General features: G+C 46.3%; 1 protein-coding gene across 1 annotated transcript; it reads left to right on the top strand.

Annotated features, from left to right (window-relative positions):
- Nucleotides 1-11,204: 11,204 nt before the first annotated feature.
- LOC125704597 (neuronal acetylcholine receptor subunit non-alpha-3-like) lies at nt 11,205-22,144 on the top strand. Its single transcript, XM_048970384.1, has 6 exons — nt 11,205-11,329; nt 15,625-15,776; nt 19,000-19,044; nt 19,309-19,418; nt 19,945-20,809; nt 21,279-22,144. Exons 1-6 carry the CDS (start codon nt 11,245-11,247, stop codon nt 21,411-21,413), a joined length of 1,392 nt encoding a protein of 463 aa, XP_048826341.1. The 5' UTR covers nt 11,205-11,244; the 3' UTR covers nt 21,414-22,144.
- Nucleotides 22,145-23,915: the final 1,771 nt, after the last annotated feature.

The raw sequence follows: 23,915 nt of genomic DNA, 5'->3' as shown, positions 1-23,915 counted from the left end.
TAGTGGATCCTAGAAAAACTGTGAAAAACAAAGAATTCTGCTAAAGGTTTTCAGGCTTTTGTAACGTTTGCAGTTGTGTTCTGTAGATGTGTAGCAATAACTGAGCAACCACCCTCCCCATTGTTATAATAGATCACCATCCTTTGTTTGTTAGTGTCATGATGGGTCTCAATGGTCCTAGATCACCATGACGACAGGTTCCCCTATGTCAGTTCCTTTAGCCACTGGACGGGACTGAATATGTCATTACTCTGACTGCCCAGGCCTTTCGAAAGCTGTCCTTAGGGGGGGGACATTATTTTTAGGGCGTCGAATGCTGCAGCTGCGAAACCAGCTTAGTGTGGATGGTGGTAAGACAAAGACTATGGGACTGCAGAGGGCTGAGGACAGGAGGGCGGCATGAAGGGAATCAAGGGGAACTCCCGACAGAGCCAGCATCACCAGCCTTTCCCGCTATGCCCCGTCGGCCTGTAGTTTTCCAGTTCAACACTTCTCATATGGTCATGTGATCTTGCCGCCATTTCTCGGAGCACATTAGTGACCCTATACATCTAGTCCCATGGACCTGTTAGCTTCTAGGATGCTGCAGTTAAGGTCCCGCCCTTTCATCTTAGCGATCATAGCTTCGCACTCTGGCTGCAAGACTCGCAGCTACTCGAAGGCTCGTCCCCTGGAACGGCACCAAAGACTGCGACTGATTTATCGATAGCGAGGATTAAATCTTCTGCTTTTCATCCAGCTAATAAAAAAGTGGCCCGCAGAGGCAAGTTGAAAGACGCCTAGCATCAGGCGGAGTTGAATGCACGCCGAAGAAAACAGTCTTCCTCGTAAAGGCGCCGAGCGCACAGCTGCCATCCGCCAGTGTAGCGCTAGTCTCCGACCTCCTGGCAGTCGCCGGCACTTGAGGAGATGCAAATTTCTCGCCATTTATGCAAATCTTCGGCTCAAGGCTCATAAATATATATATATATATACCAAGTAGGGTGAGCGCGCAGCTGAATGGCGCCGACACTCGGCGCCCCCTTGAGTCGCTAATTGGCTTTGCAGCCCCTGAAGTGGAGATGCTTCATCTAGTGACACTTTAATCTAAAAGCGACTCTTGCTGCCGTTCCGTCTGACTGGCTCAGCGTTTACACACCGCGACTCCCCTCCACCTCCCCCCTCAGTATTCCGATCATCTGTTTCCCCCCTCTCCGCTCCTGCCCCCACCACAGAGACTTTCTCTGTCCTGATTAGACGATGCTGTGGACGCAAGGAGTCCCACCGACCCACGGCTTTTGGCTTCCTTGAGGAGACGACCTTAAAGGTCCTGTACGCTTAATTAACGCCACCGTCCCAGATCTGGACATTGAACTTCGCGTCCACAGCACGGCTGAACACATCAACGACCTTCTATACTTCCATGCTCCTGGTGGCGGTGTTTAACCACTGCACCAACCACGCATTTGCACGGGCCCCCCTAGGTTTGGGAGCCCCCTGTTGGACATGAGCAGTCATTACACTAAAGGGTGGGTGGTGACTTTTTGAGTGGAGCGCCAGAAACAATTAATTCTCCCCTGCAGATACCGCTTTATTAGCCAATGGCCGCTCTAAAACCAAATAGTTCACCTTTTTTCTCTATGCTAGCATCTTCCTAACGTAGCAGCGTGAGGCAGTGCGAGGCAGCGTGAGGCAGTGCGAGACAGTGCGAGGCAGCGTAAGGCAATGCGAGGCAGCGTGAGGCAGTGCGAGGCAGCGTGATGCAGTGCAAGGCAGCGTGAGGCAGTGTGAGACAGTGCGAGGCAGCGTGAGGCAGTACAAGGCAGTGTTAGGCAGTGCGAGGCAGTGCAAGGCAGCGTGAGGCAGTGCGAGACAGTGCGAGGCAGTGCAAGGCAGCGTGAGGCAGTGCGAGACAGTGCGAGGCAGTGCAAGGCAGTGTGAGGCAGTGCGAGACAGTGCGAGGCAGTGCAAGGCAGCGTGAGGCAGCTCGAGGCAGTGCGAGGCAGCCCTCAGCAGATATTGCTGAATATACTCACATTCACCATGAGAGATAACGTTGGGTGGAAGATGTCAGGGTCATGCTGAGGGCTAGAGCTCTCACACGGACAATGGGCCCCTGAACACACTGTGCTTAAGCAAAAGCAACAAGATGCAAAAACACGCTTGAGCTGCATCAGCGTGAGATGGACAGTGATCTGTACAAGAGGTCAGTTATCAGTTTACACAGAACTAAAGCTGCGAACAAAATGCATTTTGCTCCTGGACAACAGTCAGGAGGCTGTTGTGAACTGTTTGGACAAGTGCAGAGTCATGTGACCACGCCTGCTTGCTCTGATTGGTCAAACCTGCACCTCCTAGGAAGAGCAGTCTCTCTATATGGCAGTAGATGTCAAGTCAAACTTTCAAGCTGAACTTTATTGCCATTTAAAAATATGCAGGTATGCAATGAAACAACATTTGTGCGAGACTTTAGATACAGCTTTGCACACAAAAGACGTTAATGATAAATATGCTTCACGTGGTGCGGCTTTTCATTAGGGCAGTGCAGTGCCTTTGACTGCACATCATCAGAGTTAGAAATGCAGACGTAGTGTATAGTGTACAGTGTGAGGCAGCATCTGTCATCCTGCCCTCAGACTCCTCAACATGCTACTGCCTTTGTGATGGAATTATGGCTGCAGGCTTAGGGGTGCAAAGACCTGCGCTGCCAGAGCGTTTATCAGTGCTGACAGTCTGCTGACAGTCTGCTGACAGTCTGCCGGCCCCCGGCTGCTGTCCTGGCTGCCCCTACCTGCCCCTCACTCCCTGGGCTGCTTATAAATGGACATGTTTGTTTGTTTCTCAGCCTCGGGGCAGCATGACCTTGCCAGCTCATGACCTGCGCCCAGCACAGGCAGATGCCCCCCCCCCAACCATCCGGTTTCTGTTTCATCCCTCTTTTTTTGTGTTTGTGTGGTGTGGGCCGTCTGAAGATCACACACAATGTTGTGAAGTCTACCTGTCCACCCCCCCTCCCCCAAAACACACACACACATCCCATCCGGGGTGTAGGCCACCCTTGTACCCTGCAGCGTGTGTGTGTGTGTGTGTGTGTGTGTGTGTATGTGTGCGCGGGCGCGAGTGTGTAAAATCATAATATATATGATTTTATATATATAATATATACACATAATGCCATAGGATGCTTAATAAGACTCAATAGAAGTGTGTCAGTAGTCGCCTGCATTACTGAGGGTCGGCCTGCATTTTTAAAAGCGCTTCATCTTCCATGCTGCTCTCAATTGCATTTTCCACATCGCCGGGACAGCGGCGGGCCTCTTACTCCACATCGCTGGGACAGCGGCAGGCCTCTTACTCCACATCGCCGGGACAGCGGCGGGCCTCTTACTCCACATCGCTGGGACAGCGGCGGGCCTCTTACTCCACATCGCTGGGACAGCGGCGGGCCTCTTACTCCACATCGCTGGGACAGCGGCAGGCCTCTTACTCCACATCGCTGGGACAGCGGCTGGCCTCTTACTCCACATCGCCGGGACAGCGGCAGGCCTCTTACTCCACATCCTCGGGACAGTGGCGGGCCTCTTACTCCACAGGGCGCTTATCAAAATTTAAACTTCCGGAGCACACGCTGACAGCTGAGTTAAAAATAAATCTCCTTGAGGCATTGCATGCACCCCGCCCTGGCCTCGTGATGCCCCCCCCCCCCCCCCCCGGGCGGCGACCTGCCCTCTGCCGTCTCCCTCTCATCACGCACCACGGAATCTCTGCTGAACACATGCAGTAAGTCTACATAAATGTGTCTGATATCCATAGGGAAAACGAGTAATTTGCTTAAAACATTTTAATCACATTTTGCCTGTTATTGCAAAATGAACACGATAATGTGAATTAATTCACGGTACTCATTCTACAAGGGACATTAAATACTGCTCTGTTTCATGGGACGAAAACACTTAACGAGGGCATTTAAAGTTAAAGGAGAGCCTAGAATCTGACTGCCATCACCACACAGGCACCGTTACGTCGTACCAGACGTGCACCGTTATGCCCTCTTTCCATGTTATAAAGGAAACTTGTTTTATTTGACTTGTTTTATTTATTTTCATTTATTGTTGTTCACTCAACTTTCCAATGCTTAACGAGAATAAAGATCTGCAGTTTATGAAATAAATGGAAAAGTGGTAAAAACCCGTGGCATGCAAAACCCATTGACTGGGGGCGTGAACAAGACGAGTGTAACACATGGGGGGGGGGGGGAGGGGGGAGGGATAATAATCGCTAAGAAACATAGATAACAGGGAATATACACACACAGACACATAGGGGAGCGGGGGGGTTCCCACACAATACAAGCGATGCAGTGGCAGCTGGAGAAATAATAAATGCAGCAGATATAACATTATAAGAGATATGACAGAGGTCTGCATTCGCAGAGGGATTAAATACCCAGGAAATGCACATGAGAAGCAACTGAACTGCCTGCATGGCATATTAATGCTGTTCTTAATATTTATGACATGAACATGGTGATATAAGTACAGTCATACTGACAAAGGCATTCATAATGGGAATATATTTTTCAAAAGCAGGAAAGTGTGTCATGTACAGGACAAAAATACACGTCTGCGGAATTCCGAGAATTCCAAAAGCACTAACAGAATATTATATAGATCACATTGGGATATTAGATTAATAAATTATTATTGCATTCACTTTTATGTAGGACCCTTTAAATACTGAAATGGTTCCCAGTGGCATGGTAGTTCAGTAGGTGGCGCTGTTGCCTCCCACCCCCCAGGGGTTGGAATCCCACCTTTGTTGTGTGTGTGGAGTTTGCTTTTTCCCTCCCTGTTGTGAGCAGATTCTCCTAAAGATTCCTGTTTCCTTGTCGTCAGGTGAAATGCCTTCACTAAGTCACTTATACCAGAGAGTATATTGTTCCCCATGGTGGACAGGCAAGCTGCCCCCCTCGACCTCCCGGGAAGCTTCCGGCTCTGCATGACCTCCATCAGATAAGTGAGTGAACGATACACTTCCTTCTGTGTGACAGTAATTAGCATCAGTTAGCCTTTTCTTCATGGGGTAACAGTCATCGACGAATGACCCCGATTCCTTAGGTAAGACTGACCCACGTCATTGTCCATTCTGATCTACTAATAAAGTTTTGATTGAAGCCGACAGAAGCAAAACATGAAACTGGAGCATTGTCCCTTTGCCCCGGGTCTGAGTCAGATTATTTGTATCCGTCTTCCATAAGTGTGTCGCTGCACAGCACGCCCACAGTTATTCTGCCTTTAGGGGACACAGCTGTGACCTTTTAAGCAGACGAGGAAGATCCCCACGCATTGGTTTGGTTGGTTATCGGGACAGAGGCTGTTTGGGAGTAAGTCAGGATTCTGCCAGTTGAGCTTTGGTAAATGAGGACTCAAGATGTCACCGTCGATGGGGGTCTTGAAGGTTGTAGATCTGCAGGCAGGGCGGATCTGTTATTTCTGAGACGCTGCTAAATATTTGGATTTCCCCTGCCCTGCCAGTGTAGCGACTTTTTGGCCAACATTTGGGGCCCCGCGTGAATGTTTGGGTCGAGTGGTGTAGTAAGTGTTACCAGTGTAAAATCTGAGTCCACCCTCCCAAGTGGTGACAAATTATGTCTCCCTCTGGCTTATCTGCCCCCCCTCTTCTTCCTCACCTAAACCCACGAAGGCCATCCCCATCGATGATGTGAGGAGCATCGAGGACGGAGTGCAAATGCAGGTGCGAGAAGCAAGTCGAATAGTTTGATTTGAATGAATAGACAGACGGTCCTGATTGATGAGAGCAAACTGGCGTCAGTCATCCCTGATTTACAGCACTGCTTCCCATACTGGTCTACAGAGCTGGGGATGTTAGGGGCATGAGGCTGTGGCATTTTAACATGACTGCAGCTGACAGATAATCTGGTCTCACTCGCTGTCCTTCCAGGAAGACAGAGTCCAGCCACAGAGATGTGTGTCTTGTCTCATTATCCCAAGGATACAGAACTCTGGCTGTGACTTAACGTCGCCATGATCTAGAGGAGGTTGGATTGGTCCTTCTTCAGCATCAGGGGCTGCTCTCACACTGAATGGCGGCTGGCTCACTAGCTTTACTTTGGCCCATTAAGGGAGGTTTTGCTCTCCCTGCTGTTTTCTGGCTTTTGTAACCCTTAAAAACGATCGTGTAACGTTTATTTAATGTTCTATTCTGAGTTGCACTTTAATTAAGGAATCAAATGAAATCTAATTGAATAGTGCCTCTTACAGCTCATCTCGAGGCAGTAGGTGGTCTGATGTGATGGATAGGGGGTCCAACGGCAGCTATAAAATACTGTCCCCCCCCCTTACCCCCCACCATCGCAATTAAAGGGCCAGACTCACATTAATAGACCATCGCTGTGCTTCACTCATTACTATGATCACTTTGAGACATAGTAATGAGTGAAGCACAGCGATACTCTCTGCCAATGTCATATCTCAGTCCTAAACTGCTGTGGATTTAATTCAAAGACGTTTATATGTGTGTCCCAGAGATCACAAAGGTGTTTCTTGTGGTCTGCTGGTGTGCTGGAGTTTCAGAGAGGGACAGGGGGAAACTTAAACTGGTGAAAATCCATCGAGCAGGTTGGGGAACAGAGGATGCTGTCTAAGCTGACATCCATTATGGACAACACCCCCCACCCCCTGCATGAGACTGTACGAGCTCTGAGCAGCTCCTGCAGCAGTAGACTTCTACACCCACAGTGTAGGAAGGAGTGCTACTGCAGGTCACTCTTACCGGCAGCTGTCAGCCTTTATAACTCAGTTTAGTGCGGTTATTTTACTCATCACCTGTCTAACTGACATATCATCTGTCTCTCTCTCTTACTGATTTGCAGCTTGCTTGTACACCGTATATTTCACCAGGATCATTCACAACCCACCCCCCCCCCACACACTTGTGTACATATCTCTGTACATTTTTCTCTTGTAAATTTTCTATATTTTAAATTTTGCATATAGAAAAGTGACCTACCTGTTCCGTTATTCTATATTCCTTTTGTATAAGAGCTCTGTAACACTTACATTTCTCATTCGTGGGATATTAAAGGTTTATTCTATTCTATTCTATTCTATTCTATTCTATTCTATTCTATTCTATTCTTTCAGATACAAACCCTGCTGTTTATCAAAAAGGACACAGATTTTTGCTCCAGGTCAAATACAGTCTTTTGTCTTTTCGGAATCTCCTTTGCTGGTGTAAGTGCTTTCAGAGACGCACGGAACAAATAAAGAGGCCGCAAAGTGATAAACACATTCACGTTTTTCATTAACTGCCGGAGACATAGGCCACACATAACCTAAAGGCAGTTTCCCCGACGTCGAGATTACACACAGAATTATGAATATAAAATGATAAACTTATCACTCGTATCACACTAGAAACCATGTTGTGTCCATGTGGAAACAAAGGGACCATCTTTAGTCCTGCTAGCATTTGTCATGCATTTCTAATTGAAAGTTAATTGCAGGTTTTTAGGCCACAAGCAGCTGCTTTCTTATCATTAGAAAGGTGATTATTTAACAAATAAAAGCTAAATGTCTGGCCACAGCAGCTGCCTGCCCGAAACAACTGGAGTGGAAAATCTGAATGGGCGCGTCCTTAATCAGCCCCAGTTTACTTTAACTGGATTGGGGAAAAGTGTGCAAAATGCCCGGTGTGTCTGCCTCCGATCATCAAATAAATCCATCTCCCGGATCCCGGTACGTCCAGGTATGTCCATTCATTTGTCCAACAAAGAAGATTGTTGGAGCATGCCGCAGTGTTTCCCCTGCCCTGTTTAGTGGGTCCGTAGTGCTAAATGATTCTTTTTTTAGTGATTCGTTTCATTTCGTTCAGTTCACCAAATTGACTGTGCAAACTCCCAGCATCCTAGTTCTTTGTTCTTGCGTAAACCCTTAAAATGATGTTGAATAACGACTTACGAACACTTCAAGTTACGGACGGCCGTTTGGAACGTATCTCATCCGTAAGTAGAGGAGTGTCTGTAGTATTTCCTTAGCTTGTTTTTAGCTGCATAGCGCCATTTGTTAGTGATTTCATCCCAGCCAATGCAAGTGTACAGTTCGGAGGCAGTGTGTGTCAGCCGGCCGGGATGCTGCATCTGTGCCAGTTTAAATCCTGTCAGCAGACTGGCTTCATTGTTGGGCCCCAGAGCGAGACCCTTAGCCTCCAGTTTCCCCAGGAACCGACCTGACTCCGCCTTCTCAAAAATGTGCGCCTACGGATAAAAGCATCTGCTACATAAGTAAAATGTACCTCGTTTTCCCTCCACTGATCATTTATTTATGTTATTTATAAAATTCTTTAGAGCACAAAAAAGCAGAACCATGAGGTCCTGGAGTCCGCCAGACTGCACAGGGCAGGGGTACATCCACCGTACAACCTCTGTACATCCACTGTATAGTCACTGTACACACATGCACAGGGCAGGGGTACATCCACCGTACAACCTCTGTACATCCACTGTATATTCACTGTACACACATGCACAGGGCAGGGGTACATCCACCGTACATCCTCTGTACATCCACTGTATATTCACTGTACACACATGCACAGTGCAGGGGTACATCCACCGTACAACCTCTGTACATCCACTGTATATTCACTGTACACACATGCACAGGGCAGGGGTACATCCACCGTACATCCTCTGTACATCCACTGTATATTCACTGTACACACATGCACAGTGCAGGGGTACATCCACCGTACAACCTCTGTACATCCACTGTATATTCACTGTACACACATGCACAGGGCAGGGGTACATCCACCGTACAACCTCTGTACATCCACTGTATATTCACTGTACACACATGCACAGGGCAGGGGTACATCCACCTTACAACCTCTGTACATCCACTGTATATTCACTGTACACACATGCACAGGGCAGGGGTACATCCACTGTATATTCACTGTACACACATGCACAGGGCAGGGGTACATCCACTGTACATCCTCTGTCCATCCACTGTATGACCTCTGTCCATCCACTGTACGACCTCTGTCCATCCACTGTATATTCACTGTACACACATGCACAGAGCAGGGGTACATCCACTGTACATCCTCTGTCCATCCACTGTACGACCTCTGTCCATCCACTGTACGACCTCTGTACATCCACTGTATATTCACTGTACATCCACTGTATGTTCACTGTACACACATGCACAGGGCTGTGTTTCTAAAATAAAAACATAAAGAGTTTCCTCTGCTTTACAGTTAAAGGCCTTTTTAAATACATGAAGTAACTACAGATGGCAAATTAAATACATCTGAACTGCAGAGTAACATCACTGTCAAGGGCTGTAAGGCGCTTGTTATATAAATGTGAATATTTTTTCTTAGCTAATAGTCACATCGTCTCTGTGCTTAGAAACAGTCTTGCATCTTAAGGCGGAGTGAGCCAGTGTGTGTGTGTGCTGGTAATGGGGGGCTTTCTAAGCCATCCAGGAGAAAATTAGCTAATTTCCTGCCTTTGCTCTTAATGGAGTATTGAATAAAAAAGGTCATTTATCAAACGGTGCTTCAGAATTTCTAAAAATATTTTTGGGAGCAAAAGCAATTATTATGCATTAATTAATCCGTGAGGTTACCTGGATTACCAAAATCATTTAATACCAAAATCTTTGCGAAGTAATCCTCACGTTAAGGTTTCAGTGTGCGGTACTGTTAAGTAACACCCCAATCACGCCTCAAGGAGATTTTTTTTTTTTGTATTTTGTACTTTGGGCAAGTGAACATTTCAACCAAATCATCTAAATATTCAGACGTAGAAGTGGACGGGGAGCAAAATGAAATTATGGGAAAGCAAATCAGCAATTTCGCATTATAATTTGCATATAATGTGTGTAAAGCAGAGAAATGCACAGCTGTCTGGGAGATTTGCAGCTGGCCTTAGGAGGACGCAGCAGCCAAGACAGGTGTGACAAAATCCGTAAAATAACACGGCTGCAAAGTGTCGGTTCTCTTTCAATCCGTCCGATGCTTCGATGCTTACATGTGCTGGACTGAAGCTCAAATCATGCTGGATTTTGTATTTACAGTGATTCCCGCAAAGCGTCGAGTCAGCTGCGGGGCGAAATGTGAATCCGTCAAACTGCTACATCAGCCAGATCCCTTAAAGGGACAATGGTGTTACAGTGGACTGTAACGTCTGAGGGCGTCGCATTTATCTCTCAGCAGCAAATCAATGAAACAGGCAGCAATTAAACCAGAATTAAAGGGACGCCCAAGATCCGGCTGTGACTTTGCTTCATTATTCACCCATTATGTACTAAACTGCCAGCCTGTAAAATGTATTGGAAATGGTGCATTTTCTGCTTTTAAAGAGATGGCTATTGCATCACCTTTAAAGAATTCACTGACTGGCCAAATTAACATTTTAATTGCGCTCTTAATCCTTATACTGGAGTACAAGGAGGTAAAATCCCACGTCATTTTATATGATATACCCTATATGGTGATATGTCAGACAGGATATTTCTGTCAAAGTTGAGACCCGATCAGAATTTCATTTCCCCAAGTAGTACATTACGACGGTTCTGTCACTCTGGCTTCAACACAGCGATCCCCAGTGGCTCAAAGGAGAAATTTCCACTGAACTTGACACAAGGCTCCCGAAAAAAAAGCTACCTCGGTGCACATTTAGGTGCCTTTCAACTGTTTACTGCAAATTGTGTATCAATCGTTTTAAAATATATATTCATAGATTAGGATTGCGCGTAGGTTTGCACCGTCATTAGCTGTTTGAAGCGCCATTTTTCTTTAGCGTTCACACGGAAACATCTCGCAATATTTCCCATCAGTATAGATATATAACATTTTGATTTACTTAGTTTGATAACCCCTCTCTGTTTAAATGTCCGGCAAATGTCCTTTACCGGCGTGATCCTTACGATATTCAGATAAAAATCGACATAATAATAATAATAATAATAATAATAATAATAATAATAAATGTAACGCTTCAAGCTGACTTAGAGCTCTCGGCTGATTAATTCTCTCCTTTCCGTTTGAGATTTTTTTGCCGGTGTCAGACAAACCATTTACGTCTCAGCTTTCCGTCGCCAGCTTCCCTGACGTACGGATCCTAGTGGGACCAGTAAGATACGCGCACATAACGCTTATCACAAAGCTATAAAGCTGACGCATTTACACTCTGTTTAATATCGCAGTATCGCAGCATCATACTGGCATATGTCTGTCAGACCAGGACAGCGGCGCCGAAGCATGAAGCTGACGGTGTCCGTGCTGTGCGCGATGTTCTCGGTCACCGTTACGGGTGAGTTTGTGGGGCAAGACCGCCTTTTATGACTATTGCATCATTTTACGGTCTCTTTCTTTGCAGTGTCAAACGCGTCGATTGGTAGTCCTTACACTTTACGTTAGTCTCTTACGTTATGTTATCTTTACACTACGCAAATGACATAGTGCACCATCATTAGATAGCCTAACTTTTTCAGCTTCGTTTATAGACGATGGAATTACGTAGTTACAGTTTCGAAGGCTATAGCATGCACATCGTATTATTTGCTGTTGTTTATTGCTTAAGACATGAATGTGCAAATTGGTGAAAACATTTGTTCTTTTTTAGTTTTTTAATGAAAAACGCATTTTAAAATATATATGTTTTCAAAATGCAATATGCATTATGTTTTGCGGTTGAGTTTATTTAATGTATCTGGACTGTAGAATGGCACTTATACGTCAGAAAGTTTATGCAATTGTTTTATAATCCCAGGTTTTCTGGTGGAATTGAAGGATATTTGATGTTTCTTTATCCAACAAACGTCTGCTTTTTCTTGTTAGAAATTTCATACAGGAAAATGAGGAGAAATTATAACCTCCTCATTAGTTCCGACCCCTAGATCTCTGTGTGCCGCTGGGCGTTTGTATAGATTACTTCTAGGTACTGTGGGTTTGTCCTACAAACTAATGTCTGTGTGTGTGCGCGTGCATGTATGTGTGTGTGTGTGTGTGTGTGTTTAGCCTATCACGCCCTTTGCTTTCCAGGACTGGCTCCAGGCTCAATGTGACCTTGCACTGTATAGAAGTTGTGGAAAATGGACGGATTGACTGCAAATACAACCAGTGGGTAGCACTTTACTTGAAGGGGCATAGAACCATAGTAATAAGTCAGTTACTACTGAAATACAAATCATGAACAAATATAGTAGCTACTTACGATAAAAAGATGCATCAAGATTCACTAATTATGAACAAACATGAGAAACAAAGGTTCTAACAAAGTAGTAACAGATATATTAACAAATACAGCGACTGCTTAAGATGTGTCACGATTCTTTAATGATGAATGAACATTGCATCGGTATGTAAGACTAAGTTTGCGGTTAATTAATATACATCTAATAACAGAATACTATAGGTCTAGCTATTATTTGTGCCCCACCAAGTAACATGTAAGTAACCAACTGATGTTTTATGCTTCAGTCTGTAGGCCTTACTTAAGGAGTAGTTGACCTGTGAATTTATCGTCATCGTCGCAGATGCAGTAGGAAAGTCCGGACCGTACCATGAAGCTTTCCCCTTCACAGACTTTCACTGCTACTGAATTAACGAAGTTTACAAATGTTCCTCGACTTTGACGTTCCACAAGGGAGGGGGAGCTGTATTGATCTGGATGGACAAGATGAGTGTGACTTTTGTAGAGTAGGTCGTTTTAAGCAAAGCTATACATCGCTTGTTTATTTGCTTAATGGAGGCTTGGGCGTTACTCCTGCCTCATTTAAGATGCGTCGTCCTCTTTAGGTTGTCAGGCAGTTTCATTAATGAGTGCTTGTGCTCACTAAAAGAAGCCAAACGAGGGGATGATTAACTTACCCCTCTGCTCGGTGGTATTTTAACAAAGTGGCACCATCGTGTTTTTACTGCCCCCAAAAGGACACTTCCTGGGTGAGCAGATGGCGAGTGTCTCTGACGTACCCCCCCCCCCCCCCCCCCGCGGGCTCACCGGAATCGTACCGGACCGATCTGGGACGCTTCCGCCTGTCTGATCAGTTTAAAGGTCCTTCTGTCCCTTTTCCTGTCCCTGTTCGCTGTGAATCAGCATCACCTCTGAGTTTCTCAGGTGGATGGAACTGTTGACAGAGAACCGGAACTGTCCAAAGGGAACCTGAGCTCCGGAACCGACTTGCGGCTTCATCCATCGACATTAAGCCCACTGCGTGTACCGCTATGGCTAAAATGACTTCTGAATATATCTTGCACAAGAAATGCACGCATAGCGTATCTTGCGTTTGTATATATTAACGATGCACAGCTTGACTGTAATGATATTTACAGTATAATCCAAGCCCCATCACTGTTTCTAACATCAAAACATTATTAATGGGCCCATAAAAGAGAATCACTAAGACTGTCCGGCTGTCTACCATACAAGGATTTCCGGTCACCAGTGTTTGACTCCTTTGTTTGTAGTTTGTTTTACTAAATATTTCCTTTCTCTAAAAATACATGTAGTGGATGTATTAAAATATGTCCATAGGATGTTTGTGTCCCTCACTGCCCCCTACTCAAGGTGAAATAATCCATCCATCCATTTTCCAAACCGCTTATCCTACTGGGTCGCGGGGGGTCCGGAGCCTATCCCGGAAGCAATGGGCACGAGGCAGGGAACAACCCAGGATGAGGGGCCAGCCCATCGCAGGGCACATTCACACACCAGTCACTCACATATGCACACCTACGGGCACTTTTGCAACTCCAATTAGCCTCAGCATGGGGGGAAACCGGAGTACCCAGAGGAAACCCCACGACGACATGGGGAGAACATGCAAACTCCGCACACATGTGACCCAGGCGGAGACTCGAACCCGGGTCCCAGAGGTGTGAGGCAACAGTGTTAACCACTGCACCACCATGCCGCCCCCGCACCCTAACCACTGCACCACCATGCCGCCCCCGCACCCTAACCACTGCACCACCATGCTGGCACCTAATATTAAAACTTAAACTTCTAACCCACTTTGGTTAGGGATGCCTGGTTCTCAGTGTCACGCTCAGTCCATGCAACCAGGCAGAAGCCTAGAGAACGAGAGAACACAGTAGGAACTGTGAAGGGTGTTAAATGCAGAGGGTTAGGGTTAGGATGGATAGGGACACCTGCAGGCCAGATGGAGACATGACAGGTGAGGCAGGAACAGACCCGACCAAAAAGAGAATAAATAAAGAAGAACTTAAGTCTGAGAGCGTGACGGATTTAGAAATTTGTGTGATGGTTTAGCCTAAACTAGTGATGTATCCCGTTCCAACAAAAATACCACTTGCAAGCAAGTAGAAGCTGAAATTCAATGCTTTCAACAGGGCAAGAAGCAGAGATCGCAGTACGACTAGAGGGCATTGCCTTTAGTCGTGGAATGGTTTTAAAAATTGCACATCTTAGTGACTAATGGCGTAGCCCACATGTGCATATAATTTATCACACTATTTAACCCCGACCCCGTTATCGATATTAAATCCAGAATGTATTTTGCAAATGGCTACAAACACAGAAACATGACAACCACTGCAAATACGCTCAACATGACGGTTGTTTGCCAAAGAAGCACTAAGGCGTTGTGACTTTGAAATTAACGCTGTACGTTGTAGCGCTGTAACGAACGCTGTACGTTAACGTGAAAAGTTGCCCAGCCCTAGCTACTTGGTATGAAGCGGGAAGAGACTTGGCGGCTCAGATCTTATGGTAGTAGGACGGCGCAGTTTTAGGCTTTGCTGTCTACACATGCATCCTTTGAGTCCATTCTCCTCTCCCATTCTCCTCTCCCATTCACGGCTGACTGACGTCTGTGCAAAGGGGCTGCCTGGTAGCAGGTGGGACGAAGGGCGAAGGGCAGCAGGACTCGCAGCTGCACTGCAGTTGTGTCCCTTTATATTGATTCCCCCCCCCCATACAAGAACGATATTTGAGGTTTTGCTGCACTCAGCATTTATGGAGCAGATGTTTAGCGTTGCAGCTAAAAGTCTGCAGTATCGCAGCTATGGCGGCTCTCAGTAAGCGCCGTCTTCCTCCTGGTCCGGCCGACTCTTAGCAGTGAGCTGTGAATCAGGTGACGACAGTATCTGTTACACGTGGGCCATTTTTTTATGCAGAAACAAGCTGGGGGTCTCAAGCCTATCCCCAAAGGTACAGGTGCAAGGCAGGGAATAACCCAGGATTGGGGGGGGGGGGAGGGGGGGTCATGGAATCAACGAACCCAGAGGAAACCCAGTGATAACAAAGGGGGAAGATGCAAACTCAGAACCATGGCAGACACTCAAACCCTGGTGATGGAGGTATGAGGCCAGCGGGCCAATGGCAGTGACCCTCATTAAACGTGTCTGCGAGAATTACCCAATGAGTCATCTGTTTACATGGTGTTAGGATGTGCTGCTGGTTTGGTACAGGCCTGAGTGCTCGTCATGACACGCAGCATAATCTACTGCCCTCCCCCCTGAGACAGGTCTGCTAGCACCACCCTGCCTTAATGGAGACTGACACATTGTTTAATTATTCACCACTTTGAGTCTGGGGCTCGTTCCTAGGTGGGTCAGTCACTCAATCTATCCTCTCCTGTCCAGGTCAAGGAGAGTTCGCCTCTCTGGCCGAGATGGAGGACACACTGCTGAGGAATTTGTTCCACGGCTACCAGAAGTGGGTGAGACCGATCCGGCATGCCAACGACACCATCACGGTGCGCTTCGGCCTGAAAATCTCCCAGCTGGTGGACGTGGTAAGAGCATTTGGGTTAATGACACGTGACTAAAGGTGAAATTAGCTGCCAGAAAGCATTTATGACGTGCTATTGCAGTTTTCCCCAATGCGGTTCTCAGGGATCTGCAGACAGTCCATTTGCTCTACCGAGACCAGGAAAGGGTAAAAAAACATGGCCTGTCTGGCAGGGAGCTGGGAGGGAGCAAAAACATGGACTGTCTGGCAGGGAGCTGGGAGGGAGCAAAAACTTGGACTGTCTGGCAGGGAGCAAAAACTTGGACTGTCTGGCAGGGAGCTGGGAAGGAGCAAAAACATGGACTGTCTGGCAGGGAGCTGGGAGGGAGCAAAAACATGGACTGTTTGGCAGGGAGCTGGGAGGGAGCAAAAACTTGGACTGTCTGGCAGGGAGCTGGGAGGGAGCAAAAACTTAGACTGCCTCTGAGGATCACATTGGGAAATTCTGCACTGCAAGGCTGGCTTTACATCTTAGTCACAGTTAATGAATGAAGGAGCTTTACTATTAAACCCAGCTGATCCAATAGACATTAACATCTGTCTGTAAAAAATATGCACTGTATAAAACCTGGGATGCATTACTGTCTGATCGCAGTTATTCCATTCAGTCACGGGCCTGCTGTCTTCTCTACTAAACAGTGAAATCGATTGTTTTTCAAAATATAGCTATAATTTTGCAGAATTCCTTACGGACAGATAAAACGAGACGAGCTTAAAGGCCATTAATCTTTACGGGAAGAGTTTGTATAGATTCTACCTTTGATTCGCCAGTATAAATGGTTGCCCGGGAGATAAAGAGAGGGGGGTTCACATGCATTAATTATCAGCTGCTTTGTGTCGTTAAGCCATATTGTTGGAGATGAAGGAGTGATCTGAATTTGCCAGGGAGGGGGGTCGTCTTTCTGTTAACTCCCTAACTGCACACGCACTGAGTCACAGGCACATACAAATTTCTCAGCATCATGCAGGTTATAGGAAAGCTTGACAAGACAGGTGAGTTTTTTTACTGCCCTTGCATGTGTTTGTATACATGCCCTGACGGAATCTTCCTTTCATCAGGACCTGAAAATGCTTGTGTCTTCTTGATTCCTGAACTTGCATCCGGTTGAGCGATACCTTCAGGAATATGGATCTTGGAATTCTTTGGACGTTGATGCCCTTAGTTAAAGTTTTGTTTCGGATTTAGCCCTACTGCAGATGGGCTTCATAATGCTAATGCCAGTTATTGTGGTGAAATTAGAAATATTCAGCCAAGTCATTTAAATTAAACCCCATGGTTTAATCATCGTGACTAAGCTTGCACATTCCCAACAGGCCCGATCGCTATGGTGACCAGAAGAGATCCATGTCAAGGGTAATTACCTGCAGCTTAAGGCCTTGACCTCACATCCTAACAAATGACAAATCCTTGTATATTTGGCCGTGGCTGTGTGTAACTGACACACTAATCTTCCATGTGATTGAGAGGAGGCAGGAAAGCTGTTGGAGCACCCCCGACCAGTAGGGGGCACCGCATTCCTACTCTTAAGTGTGGTTTTTTTAGCTTCACTAGCTATCGACGCGGCTCTCAAACCACATGGTATTTACAGGCAAAAACGTGAGGCCTGAAGTGCATTTTGTCGCACGACACACCTGTGAGGGGAGTCTGTTCTTCGGAAGCCTTACGAGGGCTTATGGACCCTGAATCCTTAGCATGGTGTCCAGCTATGGCACTGCGGCACAGGCCCCAACCCTGAGAGCTTTCGTCTAGCCAGTCCATCAAGCAGAAACCATTGTGCTTGAACAGGCATAACGGTGAAAAGAGTTTCCACTCCTGCACCAGGGTGAACATTGGAGGTTCTCGCAGCTTTTATCTACATCTCACCCATTTACCTTTCAGTTTATTGCCACCAGTAGAAGGTAAAGAGTCTAACCTGAGTGCAGTTTCCTGAATCAGATCATTATAACATTAGCCCCTATTAGGGGCTGAATAATGAAATAATGGCTGAATTGTGATGTCACTCAGACTGGAATTTCCCTGCCAGCAAGTCTAATCAACATCTGCGCAATGGACTCTGCTTAAATTCTGTACAACTGGATTTTTTTGTAATATATTATTCTAGGAGTGTCGTATCATGGCTTTATCGGAGATACTGAATTCAGAATCATCTCCATTGTTGGAGACATAAAGCAAGGATGAATTGATACACACATATACACATGCACAGTGTGAAACAGAAGGCTTTGTGAGGTGACAGGCTGGGGGGGGGGTAAAGGTGCTGTTCAGACTCAGAAAAAGCAGAGTCATTCATGATGCCTTTTTTCACCTTGAGCTTGAGAGCTGATACCAAACTGATGGACATTTAGGAAACGCCTTTGGGTGAAGCCCAACTGCAAGCCCTCGGCTGTGTTTCTGTATGGATCCCAGAACCGTCCCATGCTACAAAACATGGAAGAAAAAAAAAACAATAAAAATTGCCGAATGGAATTCTAAACATACGCTGATATTTTCTAATTTGTTTATATGTTTGCTTATGGAATTGCAGTAACTTCAAACGGTAGGGATATACTGGCCTCTACTGGTCACATTGCACATTGCACGTACAGCAGATACGCCGGTCATGTGTCGGTTCTCTTTCGGGAAGCAGAACTGCCTCACTGGGCAGCATCGATACCTCATATGTCTCGGTTTTGGGGGTTTGAATGCCGTCCTCGCGCTGTGTGGAGTTTGCATGTTCACCGTCCGCGTTGTACAGTGTACATCTCGGTAGCCTTTCTTCCTTCCAGTGGTGTCATAAGAAGTGTGACATGCTTATCGTCACTTCGCGATGGGCACACATGCAGCAGTCACATCGTGAAATGATGCGATGTAAGATTAAGATTGCATTGCTTAAAGTAAGATTAACACTGTTTAAGGTGCAGTTTCACAGCTTAACATAACCGAACAAATAAAATAAAATAACTAATCCATGTTACAGAAGGACTTTTCTGATACGGTACCTCACTATGTGTTGGATGCACGTGCTGTCCTCACGCTCTGAATGTGCAGGAAATTGGTCTATGTGATGGACTGGCATCCTATCCATAGTGCTCCCTGCCTATACGGCCCTTATCCCTGTCAGCATCTGCTCCAACACTCAGAATTCAGTGCGGCTTTTGGATTATCGTGTGATGGTTCTTGGTTACTGGTTACCAGTACAGCTTTAGCACGTTGTCAGCTACGCACCGCTCTGTCTTTTGGTCTGTAGGATGAAAAGAACCAGCTGATGACCACCAACGTCTGGCTATGGCAGGTAACCTTCTTAATAGCAGTATTTTAAATACTTTGTCTGCATTAAACACAATGTCCCAATTGCTGTCAGATAGACAGGTTTTTCTGAGAAATCTGTTAGATTTGGAGTAATTGAGAAATGTCTGTGCTTGGTTACATTAAATCTACCATCAGGGCAGAGATTGAGAAGGTCAGGCTTTGGCAGGGGGCTCGTTCTTGGAGAGCTTCAGTCACTGAGGGGGGCTAGTCATGCTGTTTTTGTGGCTAAGTCGGGCTGTGACTGCAGGAATGGACGGATCTTAAGCTACGCTGGAGCCCAGAGGAATATGGTGGAATCACCTCCATCAGGGTCCCCTCAGAGACCATCTGGCTGCCCGATATCGTCTTGTACGAGAAGTAAGTTTGCTCTCTCCACTGAGGATTCTCCAGCGTACTGAACATTTACACACATTTCGATCATCACTTTTCATCATTTCATGATTTTACGACACGTGCAGTACTCCGTTCAAAGTACATTTTCTCTTAATCATACTGTGGAATCCAAAATGTATGTTTTTACCTGATATCAACATCGACTACAATACCCATTATACCTCACTGCGTACTGTGAAATGTGTTGATGTATTTCTGTATATTGTAATGCTTGCATTAAAGGAAGCATCTGCATGTGTCTCAGCAGTTTCTAATCTTCAATTTTTTATGAATTTATAACGATATAAAAAGTCTAATAATTGCGGAAATGCTCACCGAATTATACGAAACCTCCACTGACAGTGTTGATATTCGTCGATTCCAGCCACGCTAAACACAGTATAATTTCACCACAGAAGCAGCACTTTTCGTTCATTTAGCAGAAGGTTTGTTTTGTTTATCCTTAATTCTTTCTCCTCTCCATCTGGCCTTTTTCTGCAAACACCTACAGTGCTGATGGGCGCTTCGAGGGTTCCTTGATGACCAAAGCCATCGTGAAGTACAACGGCTCAATCACGTGGACGCCACCAGCCAGCTACAAGTCCGCCTGCACCATGGATGTCACCTTCTTCCCGTTTGACCGTCAGAATTGCTCCATGAAGTTTGGGTCTTGGACCTATGATGGCAATATGGTGGACCTGGTTCTGGTGGATGACCACGTGGACCAGAAGGACTTCTTCGATAATGGGGAGTGGGAAATCCTAAACGCCACTGGAATGAGAGGCAGTCGACAAGATGGACAGTATTCATACCCTTTCGTCACATACTCCTTCATCCTCAAGAGGCTACCATTGTTCTATACGCTCTTCCTCATCATCCCATGCTTGGGTCTGTCCTTCCTCACCGTTCTGGTCTTCTACCTGCCTTCCGATGAAGGTGAGAAGCTCTCTCTCTCCACCTCCGTCTTGGTGTCCCTCACCGTCTTCCTACTAGTCATCGAGGAGATCATCCCCACCTCTTCCAAGGTTATCCCGCTCATCGGCGAGTACCTCCTCTTCATCATGATCTTCGTCACACTCTCCATCATCGTCACCGTCTTCGTCATCAACGTTCACCACCGCTCGTCCGCCACGTACCACCCCATGGCCCCGTGGGTGAAGAGCCTCTTCTTACAGCGGCTGCCCAAGCTGCTCTGCATGCGAGGCCACACTGACCGGTACCACCAGCCCGAGATGGAGATGGGCAGCCCAGAGTCTCAGAGGGCCTGTGCTGGGATGGAGGATGAGAACAAGGCCTGGGTGGACATTCTGGAGAGGGCCTGCAGCTCTGTGCGCTACATCTCCCGTCACATCAAGAAGGAACACTTCATCAGGGAGGTAAGCCACACCTTGATGCCTTTAAGGTAGCACCATGCTAGCTGTTAGCCTAACCCCCCAATTTTACTCAGTTCTGCTTATTTTGACATGGATATCATTATTGTTTATATTAAATACAAAGTCTGTAGGGGCGGCATGGTGGTGCAGTGATTGGACTTGGGTTCGAGTCTCGGCCATAGCTCTGCATGTGTGGAGTTTGCCTGTTCTCTCCGTGTCATCGCGGGGTTTCCTGTAGCTACTCTGGTTTCCCCCCACAGTTAAAAAACATGCTGAGGCTAATTGAAGTTACCAAATTTCCTGGAGGTGTCTGCATGCCCTGTGAAGGGCTACTGGACCGTCCAGGCTTGTTTCTTACCAGGTTCTGCACCCGTTATGACCATGAATAGGGTGAGCAGTGACAGAAAATGGACAGACGAACAAAATCCGTATCTGTAACCTGCAATCTTCGTGTGTATTTCGCTTGTCCCAGGTGGTTCAGGACTGGAAGTTCGTAGCCCAGGTGCTAGACCGCATCTTCCTGTGGGCCTTCCTGTCCGCCTCTGTGTTGGGCACCATCCTCATCTTCACACCTGCTCTGCAGATGTACCTGAGCAGCCCACCTTGACACCCAGCAACATCTCGACGCCGTAAACGTACCCACCGTCACGAGACAAGATCAGTGTCCAGCGCAGACCTGGAGCAAAGGCCACACCCTTTAAGTAGCCAATCAGCTTCCACTCAGCTCAGTTTCTGAATTAAGCACAAATTATTGTTGACAGTCTATTGCAGACCATAGAGAAATGATCAGCATTGTTTCTGTTGTGATTATGTACCGATTACAGAACTGCTCGAAGGAGCAGCATATGACTAGCAGCTCCTATTGATTGTGGTAAGATATGCTTTAACGTTTGGTTTTGTGTCACACTGATGACTGATTTCCATCCTCCACGTTACAGTAGATGTGTAGATTCACAGAGCTGCAAGTACAGGTTATGAAATACGGAGAAGTTTCTTGTTGCCGTGATCTAAATGCACAATATGCAAATTTAGCCCTGTGATGAACTGCTATTTCCACTGCTTCCTGGGACAGGTTTGGGGTCTCTCTGACCCCGTCCTAGACAAGTGGCTGGTAGATGCATGGTCAGTTTGTAAAAGCTAAAACACTTTACATGTGGATATTTAACTTAGTAGGGTGCAGTTAAAATATGGTTGGGTTTTTCTGTTTAAAAAGGATGCATATGCTTTAGATTTAATTTCAGTGGGTAATTGTTCACAAATCATGCCTGGTTCATGAGACCTTATTTTACTTTATTACTTGACACTAGGTGGCAGCAGTGGTCAATAAAAGACTGACTAAGTGGGCAGCTTGTCACCAGCCTGCCTGACAAGGAGACAAGTCACCACTATAATAATAATAATAATAATAATAATAATAATAATCCATCTTCCATTCAATTATTCTGGTCATATTCATGGGTTAATAATAATTAATAGCAGGCAAAAACAAACTGGGGTTCAAACAGCTGACACTGTCTGTGTCCTGCTGAAGCTTCTTCCGTCTGCCCCTGTTTGTTTATCCATTTCACAGTCTCCTGTGATGTGCTGCTAACTCCTGCAGGTTAACCCCTGGGTGACGTCATAATGGTAACAGGGCTGGTGTTTGGGGCAGAGAAGGGTGGCCAGTGAGTGATTCTCCTCGATGTGGTTCCCCGCTGAGACTTTGAGCATCGTTCGCTCAGCACATGGGCCGAATATGATGGGATGGCTCGCTCTTGGTACTGGCTTCAGTTTCCTTTGATCCTGCTTTGTAAATCAGGCCAGTAACCGTCTATCTTCCAAGCCCTGAACTCACCTTGGCACCATGTCCTACTTCTCCACAGTTAAGGCCAAACTGGAGCAACTGTGCATGCAAAGTCGGTCCTTTTTACTCCTGCTTTTGTGCGTCTGATGCAAACTGCCATCCCGTTGGTAGAGGATGGAGACGCCGCCCTTTTTACACCCCTGGAAATAGCTGTTTGTAGAATAAACTATTGGAATTAGTCAGTGTTGAATTGAATCGTTACCTATCAGTAGCTTAAAGTACGGATTTTTCAAATCTTTCAGGTGGTCTCTTGACCAGGGGTGTAGCTTAGGAATTCTGAATCCGCAGCACGTCTCCTTGGCCCCCCCAGTAACCCCGCAATGAAGTGCTACCCCCGCTTCCATGCTCCTGCCGTACATCAGTTCTTAGCCAAAAGGAACCGAATCGGTTTCGCGGTTCCCTCCTCACTCTCCTGCTGTCGTGTGTGGCTCTTTAGAAGTACGTGACAGTCACCTTCTTTACTCTGTTTCCGTTGGACAGACCGGTGCAGCAGCAAAAAATCGTCGGGGAAGCGGCAGGAGATTACACCCAGATTAGGCGGGGGAAAGCGGCGAGCGCAGAGGGATTGTGGGATGATTCCGTGCTGATTGGCAGACAGGGGAGGCAGACTGACATGTGACTGAGGGACCTCGGTGGGGCGTGGAGTCTTACTGTCTGGAGAGTCAGAGATAAAAATGTTTGCCTTTTCCATGGAGAATGGACCCCCCCCCATTTGAGAGATGGGTTGTCTACACTCCAGGACAATATGAAAAAACAATAGGGAGAGAAATGAACATGTAGGCTCAGAACTGGCGGTTTGTATGTGTCGGTGCAAATTCTGACGATAAACTCACGTCTCATGGACCGCTGGAGAGCTTCGCCTCGCTGCTGTTCGTCAGTCGTGTTAAAAAGAGCCGTCACCGATGTTTAAGGTCTGTCACCAGTCGAGAAGCACAAGGGCGTGCAGAGAGAAAAGCTGCTTCAAGAAAGAAAACACAGTGGCCAATGTAAATCTTACAAGGACCCTCTTAGATTCCTATAAAAGCACTTGTCAGAAATACAAGTCAAACTATGTAGTTTGGATTAAAAATAGCTTGCAATTCAACTTAAGCAATCATGCATTTAAGGATGAGAGTGTTTATGAATAATTATCTCTTCATTTTACTTTGATAAATAATGTGTTATTGAGGTACATTAACATACTTTAGATTTACTTCCATACCGGCGTCTTCAGGAAGCATAACCGCCATGAGAGATTAAGCAGCGGCCTTAAATACTGAGGCCGGC

Source organism: Brienomyrus brachyistius, chromosome 12 (genome assembly GCF_023856365.1).
Source record: "Brienomyrus brachyistius isolate T26 chromosome 12, BBRACH_0.4, whole genome shotgun sequence".
Taxonomy (NCBI): Eukaryota; Metazoa; Chordata; class Actinopteri; order Osteoglossiformes; family Mormyridae; genus Brienomyrus; species Brienomyrus brachyistius.
This window is presented reverse-complemented; position numbering and strand designations above follow the sequence as displayed.